Below are 19,264 nucleotides of genomic sequence, written 5' to 3' on the forward strand. Positions count from 1 at the left end.
TTTATTGTTTTGGTCTTGTTTGAGTATGCAAAATATTGGATATTTTTCTAAAACTGGGTGGTGTCCTTTTGTAGTGCTTTCACTGTATTACTGTTGGATAAGTGCAAATGCTTTACACATTGCCTCCGAGATAAGCCTGAATGCTCATGCCAAGCTACCAAGGGGGTGAGTAGGGGTTATCTTAGGAGTGTATCCCCCTTACCCTGACTAGGAAGAAGGATCCCTCCTTGGACAAAGGTGCAAACCATTGCCAAATATAGACCCCCATTTCTAACAAGGTGTGTTAGTCTAATTAGCTCAAGGTATTCATATTTAGACAACATTATTTGAGAATGCTTTAGGCTGTCAAAAACAGCCAATGATTGGAAACATTTTCCTTTTTTTTTTGCTGATTTATATAGCGCAACCTCAACCCGAAGGTATTGGAGCGATTTACATGAGCACCGGTTACGTTACACAAGGACACATTCAATGTTTTGGTAGGCACCGGGAGATTAAGTGATTTACCCAGAATCACAGGATGTGGACACGACCCCGAGGCTCGAACCTTGGTTTCCCAGCACTAAAGTCAGCAATCTAGTCATCAGACCACATCCTCTCCCAATTCCTTAATGTCATGAAGAGAAGTGGTTCGCTTAGATATGGTTATTTTTGTGAACTGTAGGCCGCATGTATGAGTTTTGGTGCAGGGCAGAGCAGCAAGTCATTTTGCTGCCCTGCATCAAAAAGAAGGTGCAGGAATGCGCCGGATTACTGATATACAGCACATTCCTGTCCTTTCCCACTGCGTAGATGCTGTTTTAGCTACCTTGCACCAACACAGCCACCCTTGCAACACGGTGCAATAATGTCTGCTTTGTTGGCATGATTGTTTTTGTGTAGTAAGGGGTACTTTCCTTCACAAAAACAATCACGAGAGGTGTGTTCCTCGATCTATATAGAAAGAGGGAAAAAAGAGTAGAAATTAAAACATTTCTCCTCGTTACGCCTGCTCTGGTAGGCGTGCGGTTTTGGCGCTGCTCCAGGTTTGTGTGATTTTGTAAATCTGGGGCAGCGTCAAAATCCATGGGTGTTGTTTGGGAACACCATCTGCAACGAGCATAGAACACCTCCTTGACATAGAGTAAGGCAAGGCAACACTTTGCGCTGCCGTGCCTTATTTCATATCTATGAGGGCATGCAAAGCCATGCAGGGCGGCTGCTGCATGAAGCTCCAGCGGCGCAGGGCATGCAAAGCCATGCAGGGTGGCTGCTGCGTGACACTCTGGCGGCACAGACCTCTTGTAAATGAGCCCCTGAAAGTTACTGATTGAACATATGGAAGAAAGTTTTAATTCAGAGTACATGAGCACAATTTGCCGTATTTAGTTCTGCCCATAGTACTGATAGAGCGCGCAGGTCACCCGACTCAGATTACCATACTCACCTGGGCCCATAAACAACATATGATGAGATTTAATCAGGTAACCTGTGCACTTACTCTAATCAGTGATTTATAAATTTAATTTAGGACCTATACCATTGACTTACCAATCCTTGTCATCAGTACCTAAAGTCCTAAGGGATCAAAGGAATTAGAATAATAGGTAGAATAATAACATTTGCACTCATAAAATAACCACAACTCGGGAAAGGTTTAAAACTCTTTATCTAAAATCTTTTAAATTGTCATAATCCAAGCATTGAATAATAGGAAATTCTTAATTAGGAAAATAATGATTAGAATGAAATAATGCTGAGTTCTTATAAAGCAGTGTTTACGCATTTGACATGAGGAAGGGAAAAGAGAAGGAATCAGAACAATAATGTACGACAATATGCAAAACTTTTATCATTTAACATTAGGGTGGGAAGAGAGAAGGAAACAGATCAATGACAGTACCCACATTTAATATTTACCTAGAATGGTGTGATGAACTAACCCTGGCCACGGGTCAGTTTAGAGGGCAGAACCCCGAAAGTGCAGGCACCATAAAAGCTGGCAGGTGCAGATCAGAATCAGGACAGGTAAAGCCAAATTGGATCAGGACAGGACCACCATAGGCTAAGACCGGCACCCACAGTTAAAGTTGCAACGCCTGCGTTACTACCTCTCTGCAGCTAACAGCCAGAACCCAGTAAAGTTATCAATTTCTCCGACAAAGTGCTTCGCCAGCACTTCAGCTCTCAAACTCCGATCTGGGTTTCGAACCTTCTGACAGAGGGCTCCGCCACCTCTGCTCCCGATCACCTATTGAGTGCGTTGGGTCTGTGACAGGTCAACTATTCGGACAAGTCGGACAAACTAACTAGCTAAGCCTACCCTAGTTATACTATTTTCCAGGACAGTGTACCACCCCCCAATATTGCAAGTGTAAGGATCCCCAATTTTGATTGGACAAAAGATGAGGAGAGTTCATCACACCACACTAAAATGAAGCTTTCAGAATGAATATTAATGTTTGCTTTCCCGCCCATCAATTTATTTTTCCCACGTATGTTTTATTCCACCCGACAATGAATGTTCTATTAACAAATACATTGTTATAACATATTAACAAGTTTTCTTCCGTTTGGGTTCAAAAGTTTGTTTTCCCATGCGCATCTTCTAGTGCGCGGTAGCTTGGCAATGCTTCATGGTTAGATGACTTCAGTTCTCTTTAGAGTCAGACATGCGCGATGTGGGTTTTTAAGATGGAGTAATAGCACCTCTCAGGCCCCAGATTATCGTTACATCAAAAAATAGAAAGAAATAGTTTTAGAACACAGAAAACAAGCATTTGCAATGCAATAGGTCTCGCATTAGGAAAGTTTTTTTATTTATTGGCAGAACGATCTTTCACCCTCCTGAGGCGGAAGCCGGGAGGTCTATCTCTCACTTTTGCGCATTTTTAAAATCGCGTGTTTTACTTCCAATTGGGCTTGATTTAATAAGCTTTTATCTTTTACCTGTGATTACTTGTGTTGTGACCTCTCCCCCCCCCCCGTCACCGGACCGCTCTCGGCCGAGCATTGACGCTGAGAGCTGGTTCCGGTCAGGAGAGTGATTGACGGCGGCCATATTGGGTGTGGGCCCTTGCTGGGACGCGCTCTAGCTGCGCGTAAAAGGGGCTTTGGGAGCCCGGCGCCTGTCTTGGCAGAACGATCTTTCCCCCTCCTGAGGCGGAAGCCGGGAGGTCTATCTCTCACTTTTGCGCATTTTTAAAATCGCGCGTTTTACTTCCAATTGGGCTTGAGTTAATAAGCTTTTATCTTTTACCTGTGATTACTTGTGTTGTGACCTCTCCCCCCTCCTCGTCACCGGACCGCTCTCGGCCGAGCATTAACGCTGAGAGCTGGTTCCGGTCAGGCGAGTGATTGACGGCGGCCATATTGGGTGTGGGCTACTGCTGAGACGCGCTGTAGCTGTGCTTAAAAGGGGCTTTGGGAGCCCGGCGCCTGTCTTGGCAGAACGATCTTTCCCCCTCCTGAGGCGGAAGCCGGGAGGTCTATCTCTCACTTTTGCGCATTTTTTAAATCGCGCGTTTTACTTCCAATTGGGCTTGATTTAATAAGCTTTTATCTTTTACCTGTGATTACTTGTGTTGTGACCTCCCCCCCCCCTCATTACCGGACCACTCTCGGCCGAGCATGGACGCTGAGAGCTGGTTCCGGTCAGGCGAGTAAATGACGGCGGCCATATTGGGTGTGGGCTATTGCTGGGACGCGCTCTAGCTGCTCTTAAAAGGGGACGGTGATGTCTCCGCGCTGTGGACGCGTACAGCAGATGCGCCGGACCTGCGCCGGAGTCGTGCCAGAGTCCTGCCCGTCTGCGCCCGTCCGCGCAGGTCCGGGCCCTGGGGCCGGTCCCCCTGGCCGTCGACTGATATATTCCCCAGGTGAGCTACACCGATTAGATTCAAGTACCTATACCCTAAGTTCAACTACTCTGGCTATGCTAAAGGAGACCGGTATCCTATGGGCCAAGAGTAGCATGACTATGAATCCACCCACTCTGAAGCTAACCAGCCTGAATACAAGATCGTTACAAAAACATCATCTTGAAATTTTTACCCTCCTTCAGAATGAGGACATAGATGTCCTAACTCTCACAGAAACGTGGTTGGGCGATAGCTCACTACCAGACATCATAGCCGCCCTCCCAAATGAATATGACGCTATGTGGCACAATCGTGCAGATAATGTCAGGGGGGGGGGTGTGGCAATTCTGTTTAAAAAACATCTAACAGTTACTAAATTAGTGGCAGAAACAGTTGATCTAGCAGATATACTTGGGGTGAAGATCACCTTAAAAAACACCTGCCTTGCTGTTCTTACAGTCTATTGTCCCCCAAAATCTACCCCATTGTTCAATGACTTACTTGCCCCCATCATCTCAGATATTTGTACACGCTACCAAAAAGTCTTAGTAACTGGAGATTTTAACGTTCACTGGGACAAAACTCATAAACAGGTGGCAACCAGACAGCTGGAGACCACCATGACCACACTTGGGCTCCAACAACTAGTTAAGGCACCCACACATAATAAAGGCCATACCCTCGATCTTATTTGGACCTCAGATCCGGAGGTAGTTCTTACAGGTATCCTACCCTGTATATGGTTGGATCACTACTTAATAAACTGTGATATCCCAATAGATGGGTATCTGTCTCAACCACCACCCCCAAAAACTAAAAAAGTACGTCAATGGAGGAGAGTCGACTCAAAAATACTGTCAGACACCCTTCTTAAATACACTCAGCTACCTGATACCCATGGTGATCTAGATCAGGAATATGTGAATGCGATGCAAAATCTTAGTCAGGCCACAGATCAAATAGCACCCGAAAGGAAACAGAAGATAAATGGAGCATTAAAAGGGGCCCCGTGGTTCAACTCTTCTCTGAGGGAACGCAAAAGAAAGCTCCGCCATTTAGAGAGATGCTGGAGGAAATCAAATGATCACATAGATCGGGATCATTATAAAGCATTTCTTAAGATGTATAAAAAGTGTATTCTGTCAGCAAAAGCAGAATACTATGAATCCTAAATTAACAACGCGGTTAATATCCAGAAAGAAACCTTTATAATTTTAACAGAGCTGAGTAAGAAAGTAGAAGAATCTGAAACCCCGATAGATTGTAACACCTTTCAACACTATTTTCTTGATAAAGTGAAAACTATTCTCTCTGACATCAAGAATACCTCCAACAGTCACCCTCCATTACTGCACTCCCAACCCCCCCCCCCACCCCCCCCCAGAATATACCATCTCTAAGTTTCCCTTGATAGATTCTACAGTCCTCGGGCAGCTTATGAGTCGAACTAAGTCAGGCACCCCAGCAGGCCCATGTCCCCCTAGCGTCTTTCGACTAGCACTCCCTACTTTAGAGAGTCATATTGTCTCCTTATTGAATAAATCATTAGATACTGGCCATTTACCCTCTAGTCTCAAGGAAGCACGAGTTAGGCCCCTAATAAAAAAGCCTGGGGCTGACCCTGCCAACCTAAAAAACAATAGGCCAATATCACAGTTGCCTTTCCTGTCCAAGATTTTGGAACAACATGTTTTGATGTCTCTTTCATCATTCCTGGAGTCACACCATCTACTCCAGGAGCATCAAGCGGGGTTTCGTGCGCATCACAGCACTGAACTGGTGATGCTCTCAGTGCTGGATGAACTCAGAGGTATGGCTGACAGTAAGAAGCCGAGTGCCCTGATATTATTAGATCTGTCAGCGGCATTCGATACTGTCAGCCACACCCTGCTTCTGGACAGACTGGCCGCATCTGGGATACAAGACTTAGCCTATCAATGGCTAAAATCCTTTCTTTCTGGGAGAACTCAAAGGATTCAACTAGGGGACTGTATATCAGACCTGGGTACCCTTGAGTGCGGAGTCCCTCAGGGATCTGCATTGTCCCCACTTTTATTTAACCTTTATCTGCAACCCTTAATTGACTCTTTGGTAAATATGGGCTGCAGAAATTTCAATTATGCCGACGATACTCAGTTGCTATCAGCATTGACAACACGGCATCTGCACAGATCCAAGCCCAAAATATTCTTAGACACACTGTGAGTTGGATGACAGCGAACTCGTTGAAGATAAATCCGGACAAAACGGAGGTCCTAGTGGTTTCAACTACTGCTTCACCTTGGTGTGACCTGTTTTGGCCACAAAAGCTTGGCCCTACCCCGAAACCATGTCTTAATGTAAAAAGACTTGGTATAAAGATTGACCATGAGCTGTCAATGGCCAGCCAGATTTCCTGTGTTGTTGGGACTTGCACAAATCTAATTAGACAGCTACGAAAGCTAGTCCCTCTTTTCTCCCCTTCCACGCTTCGTACAATTGTCTCCGCCACAATAATTTCAAGACTAGATTACGGGAATGCCATTTACTTGGGCTTGCCTAAAACATTGACCAGCAGGCTGCAAGTGGTCTTAAACGATGCAGCTAGGTTAATCTTTAGGCTACCTACACGGACCCATGCTTCTCCACGGCTGTGTAGATTACACTGGCTCCCCATAAAGCAAAGGGTGAAGTTTAAAAGCTTATGCATTGCCCATAAGGCAATCTATGGCCAAGCACCTGGCTATATCAAAGAGCGCCTTGGGGTTTACAACCCCACACGATCATTAAGGTCCTCTAACACACAGTTGCTGTCCTGTCCTCGATACAAATTGGCAACCAAGGGAGGGAGATCCTTTTCTGTGTTGGTTCCACAGATCTGGAACAAACTTCCAGAGTCTCTCCGCAAAGAATCACATTTGTTGCACTTCAGGAAGTCTTTAAAAATGCTCCTGTTTAGGGAAGCCTTAAGCACCGCTTAGTGCCACGGCCACATGCTCTTTTTTTCGTCTACTCTGCTGTTGTTATCTCCATCTGTCATGAGCGCCTAGAGACCTGACGGTGATTTGGCGCTATACAAGCTTCAGTTAACAATAACAATGTGTTGGTTTTGAAAATAGCGAAATTAATAGCTTTGTCATTTACAATGCCAATAGTTTTAACTTTTGCAAATGTGACACCTATAGCATTTGTAATGCGATATGTGTTGTATTTACGTAACTTAGAAGTATCGATATTACAAATAACAATGGCTTTTATTTTTTTAATAATTAATACTTAAATAAAAGTTATTGTCATTTATAATGGCAATAGCTTACATTTTTGTATGTACCTTTTGTGAAGATTATGTTCAGTGTATTTTATTGTGACGAAAATCCAAGAACAGAAGTGAAATATTAACATCTTTTTGTGACATTTGTAATAAAGCTTGAAACATTGAGAGAACATATTTGAACCAGTTGTTATTGAATAGTTGCACAGATTGATGCTGTGGTAGCTCATAGTGATGTTGTGGTGGCGAAGAGTGATGCTGTGGCGTTCAGTAATGCTGTGGTAGCTCATAGTGATGTTGTGGTGCCCCTGAGTGATGCTGTAGTGGTGCTGAGTGATGCTGTGGTGGAGCGATAGATAGATAGAGTGAGTGCGATAGATAGATAGAGTGAGGGCGATAGATAGATAGAGGGAGGGCGATAGATAGATAGAGGGAGGGCGATAGTTAGATAGAGGAAGGGCAATAGATAGATAGAGTGAGGGCGATAGATAGATAGATAGATAGATAGATAGACAGATAGATAGATAGATAGATAGATAGATAGATAGATAGATAGATAGATAGATAGATAGTTAGATAGATAGAGTGATGGCGATAGATAGACAGATAGAGTAAGGGCGATAGATAGAGTGAGGGCGATAGATAGATAGATAGATAGATAGATAGATAGATAGATAGATAGATAGATAGATAGATAGATAGATAGATAGATAGATAGATAGATAGATTGATTGATAGAGTGAGGCGATAGATAGATAGAGTGAGGGCGATAGATAGATAGAGTGAGGGCGATAGATAGATAGATAGATAGACAGAGTGAGGGTGATAGATAGAGTGAGGGCGATAGATAGACAGAGTGAGGGCGATAGATAGATAGATAGATAGATAGATAGATAGATAGATAGATAGATAGAATGATGTCGATAGATAGATAGATAGATAGATAGATAGATAGATAGATAGATAGATAGATAGATAGATAGATAGATATAGATAGATAGAGTGAGGGCGATAGATAGAGTGAGGGCAATAGATAGATGTATAGAGTGAGGGCAATTGATAGATAGATAGAGTGAGGGCAATAGATGGATAGAGTGAGGGCACTAGATAGATAGAGTGAGGGCAATAGATAGAGTGAGGGCAATAGATAGATAGAGTGAAGGCAATAGATAGATAGAGTGAGGACAATAGATAGATAGATAGATAGATAGATAGATAGATAGATAGATAGATAGATAGATAGATAGATAGATAGATAGAGTGAGGGCGACAGATAGATAGATAGATAGAATGATAGATAGATAGATAGATAGATAGATAGTAAGATAGATAGAGTGAGGGTGATAGATAGATAGATATCTAGATAGAGTGAGGGTGATAGATAGATAGATAGATAGATAGAGTGAGGGTGATAGATAGATAGCTAGATAGATAGATAGATAGATAGATAGATAGATAGATAGATAGATAGATAGATAGATAGATAGATAGATAGACAGACAGACAGACAGACAGACAGACATACTGAGGGTAAAAGATAGAGTGAGAGCGATAGATAGATAGATAGATAGATAGATAGATAGATAGATAGATAGATAGATAGATAGATAGATAGGGCAAGTGTCATCATGGTTAAGGTCATGTGACATCACTTACTGGGATGTTTCGTGGTCAAAGGTCACACCATGTCACTTCTTGTGATGAAATTAAGTTCGAAGGGTGTGTCGATGTCATTTCCACTACCCTGGCATACTGGTGAATTGACATCCATACAGTGGGTGGAGGTGGGGGGAGGGGTCATCGTTTTGCGTTTCCGCACTGATGTATAGATTCTCTCCATCATACAACAGCAACCCTAAGCCTGTATAAAGCTCTCTTTTCCTGCTTTTTAGGTCATTCGCAAAAGTTTTTCTGTGTTAACACAATGCTGCTACTCGCAGATTTCCCACAGTAGATGAGCATCCCAGATTCCGACAATGTACGAATTGCCTCCCGGGTCCCAAGCAGCTTTCCTCAAATCAGGAAGAGTCTCTGGAGTTAAAGTATGGTCACGCAGGCCAGAGGGCTGCCAGGGAAGACCAGGAGAGGAGGGATAGGATTAATTTCCGCACAGAGGTCAAGCTGCCATTCACGAGTCTCTAGCGCACAGTTGTGCACCTAAAAAATAATAGTCAAATGGGTTTTATTTCTTCAGCTGCATCCCAAGGAGGAGGCGCTGCTGCGTGAGGTTTATCATGAGTCTGGGAAAGGGGTCTCTGTATGTGTGAGGAAGCCTGAAGAGGAGACGGAGGGAGGGAACTAGGGTGAGAGGTGACTGAGGAGAAAACGTCAGTACGGGGAAGCTAGTCAGATAAGGGGAGGAGGTGAGGAAGAGAGGAGAGAGGGAGGCGGCCGGGAGAGAGTGGGAAGGAGGAGATTGAGAAGGAGAGGGTGAAAGCCCGGAGCTGCCGGAAGTGTGTGAGCGGACGACAGCATGCTGATCGGGGGTCTGAGAAATAAGGCGCCCGGACCGGTGGGTGCTGGGGGAGGGGAGAGAAGGTGCGGGGGCTGCCAGGGAAGACCAGGAGAGGAGGGATAGGATTAATTTCCGCACAGAGGTCAAGCTGCCATTCACGAGTCTCTAGCGCACAGTTGTGCACCTAAAAAATAATAGTCAAATGGGTTTTATTTCTTCAGCTGCATCCCAAGGAGGAGGCGCTGCTGCGTGAGGTTTATCATGAGTCTGGGAAAGGGGTCTCTGTATGTGTGAGGAAGCCTGAAGAGGAGACGGAGGGAGGGAACTAGGGTGAGAGGTGACTGAGGAGAAAACGTCAGTACGGGGAAGCTAGTCAGATAAGGGGAGGAGGTGAGGAAGAGAGGAGAGAGGGAGGCGGCCGGGAGAGAGTGGGAAGGAGGAGATTGAGAAGGAGAGGGTGAAAGCCCGGAGCTGCCGGAAGTGTATGAGCGGACGACAGCATGCTGATCGGGGGTCTGAGAAATAAGGCGCCCGGACCGGTGGGTGCTGGGGGAGGGGAGAGAAGGTGCGGGGGCTGCCAGGGAAGACCAGGAGAGGAGGGATAGGATTAATTCCCGCACAGAGGTCAAGCTGCCATTCACGGGTCTCTAGCGCACAGTTGTTTGTGCACCTAAAAAAAATAGTCAAATGGGTGTTATTTCTTCAGCTGCATCCCAAGGAGGAGGCGTCGCACACATGGTCATCAGTCTTGATATGGATGTGGGGGGGGTGGGTGGGCGGGAGAGCAGCAGCATTTGATGTCTGGTGGTGTGAGAGACAAATGTTGGTGTGCGAGGCTTCCTTTCAAGTCGGGTGAGGGGGCGGGGGAGCAGGGGAGCAAGCGAGTGGGAGGGAACGAGCATATGTGAGTGAGGCCAAGCGAGCGCCTGGCGAAGCGTCACGCTTCAATAGACAACATGCATTGGGAGGAATCCGATTGTTCAAGAGTGTTGTTTCCCGTACAATAGTTCAGAGCTATAAATAGCTCGACCTAAAAATGAATGTATACCACTTATTTCTATTCTATTCCCATTACTTTATTTTAACTATTGCATTAGGAATTAGGCAGAACAAACAGCTTAGCAAAAGCAGCAGTGCAAGCTTCATGCATGCGGTAACACAAAGCAGCCATCTTAGTTTTAATGCGCAGAAGCGAAAGATTCCCTCCAAAGCAAAGAATACGTCATGTCACATGAGTGTGATAGACGCATGCCCAGTAAGAAATCCCGCATAGCAGCGGCCGTTTTTAGTGCAGATTATCGTTAGTAGAAACACATATGCAAGCTTCTTCTAGATACCCAATGTTTTTGTGAAATGCAATATTAATAAAACAAACATGTTGGTTAGCGCATTTACGTTATGTCGAGAGGACTGAATTCAAGCAAGTCGCATTACTTGCGTATCCTTGCTCCATCAGTACTTTTCTAATGTGTTTTCTAAGAACTAATTTTATTGCTTTTATTTAAATGTCAGATGTACGTAATGCACAAAGCTACAACAAACAATATCCAAGTAAAAAAATGTACATAGTAATATTTGGGAAAAATAGAAAACAATTTCGAGCAAATACAAAGTTCTCCGCCATTCGTCAATGGCCGCTGAGATGCCATGGTGGTTAATAAGGCTATCCGTACAAGAGTGTTGTTTCCCGTTTCCCGTTTCCCGTGCAGTCCTTCTTTTATGTTTATAGAACGGTGAATATTGTAGTTGCAGCTTTCTTCTGCCTCGCTTCGACTTAAAGACATAGAAGAAGGGCTACTGTGTATGTAGTTTGTTTTCGGGTCAGGCAAAGAGAGGGCACCCCGACTGGGGTCCTCGAAAAGCCGCGGAGCAGGCACTTTGAATGGAAGTGGCGCGGTGCTGTTTGATGCGTACCGGCTTGACAGTATTTCGTCATTGCGGTGCCTGAGCACGTCAGAAAACCCCATTGAACCAGGAATTTCAAGTGGGATTTCTTACAAACTCTTCGCGGCCACACCATGAGTGCCTTAAGGCAGGAGCACTGGTTTCTCAGCAAGGTAAGGGAACCTTGGCTTCGTTATGGTGTGCGAGGGTGAGGAAAGTTTGTGGGAGGTAGAGACTGTGGTTAGGATGAACAGATCCCAATCACTGAAGCTCGAGCCAGGAGGGCGCAGACATAAAAGTCCTTAGACTCGAAAGTAGGACTGCAAATTGGCTGTCGAAATGGAATATGGAATTTGGAATATTGTAGTACATGTGCACTGCATGCAAAGTATTCAATACTAATGCCACCAACTGAATATTCATTACAAACAGTCGGCGTCTTATTTCATAAACACAAAACTGTTCACCAGCAAGAGTACCAAAGTTAATACCTCCTTTAAAAGTAAGAAGACACTAACACGTCTACATTATACCCATCAGTATACATGTCGTATCGTGATGAAATAATTTTAACTGTTGTATTGAAGGCCCTTGTTAAGTTCCCCTCACAGAAGAAAGGTCGCTGAGGCTCAATAAAACTAAGTAGATTATGTAATAGGTTACACATATTAGAGACTAGCTAGCCACAGCAACCGCCACCAGCTGAGTTGAAACCATCAATTGTACAAATATATCCTAGCAAACGACAGGACAGCCTAATTTATGATGCCATTACAGGTGTACATAATACCACAGCCCACTTTTAATCACTCACAAGATCATTTTATTCTGTGACCAGTTCAGCAGAATTGGGAGAAATTATGTTTATTTGTTGAGCAACATTGGGGCTGGGTGATTTAAAAAATATGGGAATACATATGAGCAAGTGTTTGGCAAGAATCAACACTCGCACTTCTAAATAAGACACGTAAGCATTTAAGTCTAAGGAAGCAGCTGTAACTTTTATTAGGTTACTGTTCCACCACCACATAAGCACTCATTTAATTCAAATTGGAAGATGTACATTTTGTGAACTCCATTGCCTTAAAAAAAACAATCATTTCTTTTGAGGTGGACCCCACCTCAACCAGGAGATAAAAATAGGAAGTGGAGGGGTATCTCCACCCACCTTTTGGGTGCTATAAACACTAGCGTACCCGCTTTATTGACATTCAGTGACAGGCACACTTCTGTGGTTGTCGATTCGGTGTCAGGCACACCTCATCGTAGAGACTTTAATGACTTTATATATATATATATATATATATATATATATATATATATATATATTTCTTCCTTGTTTATTGTGATATGGCAGCAATTCAAGCTCCACCATTTTTTTAGCAGAACGAGGGGACCCACCTTCTGCATGGGACTTATGGATTTACATGTTTGAGGTATATGTAGAGGTTCTTGAAGAAGAGGAATGTTCCCAAGAAAGGAAATTGTCTCTTCTCAAACATAGTTTAGGTGCTGTGGGTCTGAGAGAATTAAAAAATGTACCTACGCTGGACAATGCTGCTGATATTTGAGTATATCAATACGCTATTAAACAAATGCATGAAAGATTTGGCAGGAAAATTAAAGTTGTAATGGAACGATTAAAATTTTATTCTAGAGTACAGAAAGTAGATGAATCCATTGATCAATATGTTTCAGCTTTGAGAGGTTTAGCGGTTACTTGTAAATTTGATCATATGACCAAGTTTTACGTGACCAAATCTTAATGAGAACAAAATCTAAAAAAATCCTAGAAAAAGTATGGTCATGCGGTACAGCATTTCTTTGAAAGCTGGTATTGAGGCTGCTAGGAGTGTTGAGGTTTCTGAGGAATTAAAAAAGTGAAGTGTATATTGAGAAAAGTAGCGTCCACCAAATAAGTAATACGAATAAAGAGGTAAAAATAGAGATGATAGTAGAAAAATGAATAGCAATACTAACAAGAAAGTTCCTGTTCCTAAGAAATTCTTATGTTATAGATATGGTTCTAGTAACCATGTAGCTAATTCTAATTGGTGTCCTGCATTGAACAAAATATGCACTACATGTAAGAAGAGAGGTCATTTTAGTAGAGTATGTCATAGTGAGAAAAACAAGGTTAATTTCATTCAAGACGATGTACAGGATGATGAATCAGAGATAATTAGCATTCATGATAAACCTATTCTGATTACTAGCAAAACAAAGAAATTGCCCTCATTTATTGTATGCAATGATGATGTAGAAGTGAGCGCCAATGTGGATTCTTGTGCTTGGTACACTATCATGGGAATGGAGCTATTCAAAGAACTTTGGCCTGGTAGGTCTCCCTTAGAAGGTTACATGTGAGCAGACCTATGTTTTGGAATGAAATCATGCCAGGGTAAGGTTTATGTGGCCAATAAAGGTGCAACCATTTTAGGTTGGCCGCATATTGTTGAATTGGGCATTAAAATTGTTACTAGTTTAAAGTGTCCTGTATTCGCTATTGGAGGTGGAGAAGAATGTAAAAATTCACTAAATGGTAACGAGTATTTTACTTTGAAGGAAATGTATCCTGATGTTTTCGCTGATGGTGTAGGCAAAATGAAAAATTTTAAACTTAAAATTGTGCTACGAGAAGGAGTGTATCCTATAAGACAGAAACTTAGAAATGTTCCTATGAACTATCGTGATAAGTTAAAAGATATTCTACAAAAATTGTGCAAGGATGGAATCATAGAACCAGTGGAGAGCTCGGATTGGGTTTCTCAGGTGGTTATTTCACTTAAATCCAATGGCGATCTACGTTTATGTGTAAATTTGAGATGCTTAAATGAAGCAATTTGGATCGATACATTTCCTCGTCCAAATTTACAAGAGTTAACATCTTCTGTTGGGGGCTCTTCATGGTTTTCTAAAATAGATTTAGCGAGTGCTTATCAGATCAAACTAGATGAACAATCCAAGCACTGTACAGCATTCATTACTCCTGACGGCATGTTTAGATATCGACGCATGCCATTTGGACTGGCCAGTGCGTCAGCTATTTTTCAAAGGGAAATGTCGAGTATTGCATGGAATTGAAGGTGCAAGGGTCTTCCAGGATGACATTTTGATTTTTGGGAATGACAAGAAAATACATAAGCATTGCATGCAGTTTTAAGGGCTCTTAGAGGTCATGGATTAACAGTCAGAAATGAAAAGTGCAAATTTGGTAAACATAAAGTAGAATACCTTGGTCATGTCATTTCTGAAAATGGATTTCAACCTAAAATTAACCATATGGAGGCCATTTTATCTGCTCCGGAACAGAGTAGCAGGGAACAACTGATGTCTTTTTTGGGACTTACAGAATTGTATTCACGATTTGTTGAAAATTACGCATCAAAGGTGGAACCATTGAGAGTGTTGCTCAAGAAAAATGTACCATTTGAGTGGAAACTTCAGCAAAAACAATGTTAAAAGGGAAATTTCTGTTTAAGCCATCAGCTGAGTGTGTGATATTGTAGATTCTTCAGGTTATGGTCTTGGAGCTGTATTTTCACAACATGTTAATGGTGATAAGTGAGTTGTGGCATCTGCTTCTCGAACATTAACTTCTTCTGAACGGAATTATTCAATAATTGAAAAAGAATTACTTGCCGCTACATGGGCTGCTGAAAGGTTTCGCATGTGTGTGTGGGGAAGGAAATTTAAGATTAGGACAGACCATAAGCCATTGGTCAACATTTTGAAACCTAAAGGTGGAAGAAATTCAACTCCAAGGTTAGCTCGTTTGGCTTCTAAATTGCAGATGTTTGTCTATGAAATAGAGTATATCCCTGGGAAGGAAAATGTGGTCGCAGATGGTCTTTCACGGTTGTCTAGTTCAAATGATGTTGAATCGGGGGAAGTAAGTGAATTTGATGTGGCATTCACCTTAAAGAATGTACTATCAATTGATGGTGAAGGAGTTAAGGATATCCTATCAGAAGAATCTTGGTTGCGTGAAACTGAAAATTATACTGTTTTGAAAGAGATTGAGAAATAAATCGAGGATGGTTGGCCGAGAGAATCTGTTTTGCGTGGTGAGTGTTAAGCATTCTGGAAAATTAAGGAAGAAATGTGTGTCACAAATGGGATTATTTTAAGGGGGAGCAAGATTGTACCTCCAATTGGTTTATGCAAGAATATCATTGAAAGAGGCCGCAAGGGGCATGGAGGGATGTCGAGCACCAAAAGAAGAATTAGAGAATGTTTTTGGTGGCCTAGTATTGATTCCATGGTGGATCGTTGGGTTAGAGAATGCAAGGTTTGTGGAGCCAGAGATAAGGTTGCCAAATCTTTGCGCGTGCCGTTAACTAGAGTAGAGTTACCCGAGGGGCCCTGGCAAAAGCTTGCTATCGATTTTATGGGGCCGTTCACTGCAATGTCATCAAAGGATTGTTTTGCCATTGTATTGATTGACTATTATTCAAATGACTGGAGGGAAGGATTGTTAGCAATGTGACCTCGGATGTAGTCATTACATTTCTGGAAGATGTATTTTCAAGAGAAGGAGTGCCTGAGTCTTTAGTTTCTGATAATGGGTCTCAATTAGTTTAAGAGAAAATACAGGTATTTCTAAAAGAGATGGACATTAAACATATTAAATCATCTCTATATCATCCCAAAGGAAACGGTTAAGTAGAACGCTTTCACAGAGTTGTCAAGGAAGTGATTCCGCTACCTTTGGGTGCTGGGTTACCTTGGAGGAAGGCCTTACAAGAAAGACTCATGGCGTATCGTGTTATTCCTCATTCGGTCACAGGCAAGACACCTTTTGAGGTTCGTAGAGGAAGGAAATCTTCTACAGTTTTGGTCCCTTGGTGGTTGAGGAAAAGGAATGAAGTGTGTTCTGATGATGGCATTATGAAAGATGACATCAGATTTAATGTTAAGCAATGTCACAAACGTTCTGTGCATACTAGTAGCGGAAATGGTAATTGGCCTTCGGTTCGTGTGGGACAAATGGTCCGTGTAAAGAATCCCAGGATTGTTCTGAAGGGTGAAAGTGTGTGGTCAAGGCCTTTGAAGGTATAGAGAGTTTTTGGTAGTGCTATTGAGTTGGAGGATGGTAAAAGATGGAATTTTCGTCAGTTAAGTTTCTGCAATGACCGAGATGGTGCGCCATGTGTTAGGATGCTGCTTGAAGAAGGATGTAATGGTTACATGTTGGGAAATGAAGGCGGTGACGGTAATAGTTGCTGGAATCACAGAAGTGATAACCCAGTGGCAGGAAAGGCGGGTTCTAGTTCCAATGTCGAGTGTCCGAGTTTTGGTACCAGTAACAGTGATGTTTTACGTCGTGGAGGAAGAGCGAGGAGGATGCCTGCTCGTTTTGCTGATTTCAAATTAGGATAGATTTTGTAAAAAAAATTTGTATGATTGGTTTTGTTGTGGGCAATTACTGAAGGGGGAAGGTGTGTGGTATGGGCATGTGGATTGTCGTGTGTTGCGTGACGTTGTGGACTGAGTGAAGCATGAGTGCAGGTGGAATGTTTATGGATGAACTCTGTGTAAGGCTCGGAATTAGTTGAAGTCTGCATCTTGAAGGTGGAGGGCTGGCTACGGTGTCGTTGTAACCCTTAACTGTGGATTAAAAGAATTCTACTTACATCTCCGACTGTACTTTCTTCATTTCAATACCATCTCACTCCCTGACAATACCAAGTCAATGAATGTCAGCTGTCAGGGTGGATCGTAATGACTGAAAAGGACATTAGGGTCGAAGTCTAAAAAAATTTACCTGCAAGTAAGCGGACATTAGGCCCATGGCTGACATCCATTTGTGAACTGCTAGTCACTCCTGTGTGCTTTGTTGTGGGACTGTCCAGTTTGGGGTTACTCCTGCTGTGACAGACTGCTTTCTGAGAGGGCAGAGGAGTGGGCACTTCAAAAGAAAGAAGACCTCCAATGTAAACTTCAAAGGCTCGGACTGTAAATCACATTTGATGTCTGGAAATGGACTATATGAAGGGCAGCTTAAGACCCCAAAAATTGTCATCTCTTAGGCAGCCAGTTGGCTGCAGAGGAGGAGACGCTCTGCAAGACACCTGCATTTGACCAGGACTGGGGGGCAAGGCCTGCTAGTGTCCTGAGTGAGAGACATCATCTAGGGAATCAGACCAACTGGCCTGCCTGCCAAGTATTGGAGAGGGTGAGGTACACTGAGGAATCCTGTTGAGTGGATGTCCTAAGCGCAGTGTGAGGAGATTGCTGCTTGCTTGATCGGGTCGTTGCCAGTGTGCAGGGAAAGTCTGTGACCTTAGTATGTCAGAATAGGGCTGCGTGAAGTGAGCCATGATACCCGCTCTGCTGAATTTGTTATTGCCCGTGTACAGTGAGGAAATTGCGACCCTGTACACCGGGGAGGGGTTGAAGAGATTGCTATTCTGTGAGTGCCGTAACTCTTGTGCGGTGGTATGCCAGAAACCCTGTATGCCAGGAGGGCCTGCTGTGAGGAAATGTGCTGTGCCTATTAGATCGGAGCATGTGTGCAGTGGAGAGATGATGACCTCTTGTGCCAGAGGGGCCACCGGGATCAAGCAAAAAGTGTGACCTTTTCTGGATAGTCACTGGGGGGTAGAGGCTGATGTGGGAAGCCCTACGAACCTGGACAATGATTGAGGACTAGCATCGGGACCTTCACACCACTTTCATCCCTCAACTCGCTGTGGACAGGACCAAATACCTTTCCCTACTTGGAGGAGCCACAAAGAACCTCCGATTGGCTGCACAACTGCACATGAGGAACTTGAACACCGCTGAACACAGTCCGTCTGCATGCAGAAAATTGACTGAAGGCAGCCGCTGCGGCTCCTACACCTGTGGAGGGGTGAGCTTAGAGAACCCAGTCTCTCCAATCCTGCAGGTAAGACTGATTTTGGGCTTGTCGTCAATGGGAGGAACTTGCTTGCCAAATAGCACTGCTGTGCTGGAACACTTCCAACTTTAGATATGGAGTCAGATTGGGACACCTGAGACCCAGACTACTAGTGAGGCTTCACCTTAATCTTTCTCAAAGTAAATGAAGAATAACCAGTATCATTAGAGAGAGGAGGGAGTGGGCCTTAGGAAACCGCCTAATAACACACTAGAGCCCTGACCTCAGGGGATTGTGGAAGTTGTTTGTGAATGTCGTATTTCCCTTTGTGTTGAAAGATGTAAAATAACATACTACTTTTCATAAAATCAAGTACTTGGCTGGACAATCATTTATTGCTGCATGTATTTTGATTGGTGAGCCTGTGTTCATTGGACTGTTCGCCCTAAACTACCACTGAAAGTCAAGTGCTGAAAGGGTACTTGGCCCAGTTGCTCCGGATCCATAGTAGGGTGGACAATCGGACATCAGGAGTGATTTTCAAGCTACGGGCCCTTTGTAGTGGAAATAGGTGTGAAATGAATGGGTCATCCCAGAAAGCTATACATTTCTGAAAAGTTGACCAAATTCTGAATTGTGCAAGGGGTTATTTGTGTAAATCCCCCAAGGTTGTCTCAAAGAAAATAACTGAATGAAAAGAAATATTGAAAATTAGTGGGGGGTGGTAAAACAAGCATTTATGATATTTTCATCTTTAACTTCTTGTCACAATGCCAAATTACAAAGCAATACTATAAAGCCTGAATGACCTTTCTAGTCGTGCCAACTGAGCTGCACCTCACAATGATTTTTCATTGTGAACCCAATATACAGCAGTGCATATGGTAAAATATATAGAATGAAGGAAACCTGTGTATTTCTAAAATGTTTCCAAAATACTGAGTATAGGAATAGTGGTTATTTGTACACCTCTGGCCTTGTAGTTACACTTA

The 19,264-nt window shown here is 43.2% G+C and overlaps 1 protein-coding gene across 1 annotated transcript in view; it reads left to right on the forward strand.

Annotated features, from left to right (window-relative positions):
- Nucleotides 1-11,326: 11,326 nt before the first annotated feature.
- NDC1 (NDC1 transmembrane nucleoporin) overlaps nucleotides 11,327-19,264 on the forward strand; it is a 290,787-nt gene continuing 282,849 nt past the window's right edge. Inside the window, exon 1 of the mRNA XM_078670466.1 lies at nucleotides 11,327-11,601. Within this exon, the coding sequence (XP_078526592.1) occupies nucleotides 11,563-11,601 (39 nt within the window). The 5' untranslated portion in view covers nucleotides 11,327-11,562. The remainder of the gene's footprint in view (nucleotides 11,602-19,264) is intronic.

The sequence above is a fragment of the Lissotriton helveticus genome, chromosome 1_2 (genome assembly GCF_964261635.1).
Source record: "Lissotriton helveticus chromosome 1_2, aLisHel1.1, whole genome shotgun sequence".
NCBI lineage: Eukaryota > Metazoa > Chordata > Amphibia > Caudata > Salamandridae > Lissotriton > Lissotriton helveticus.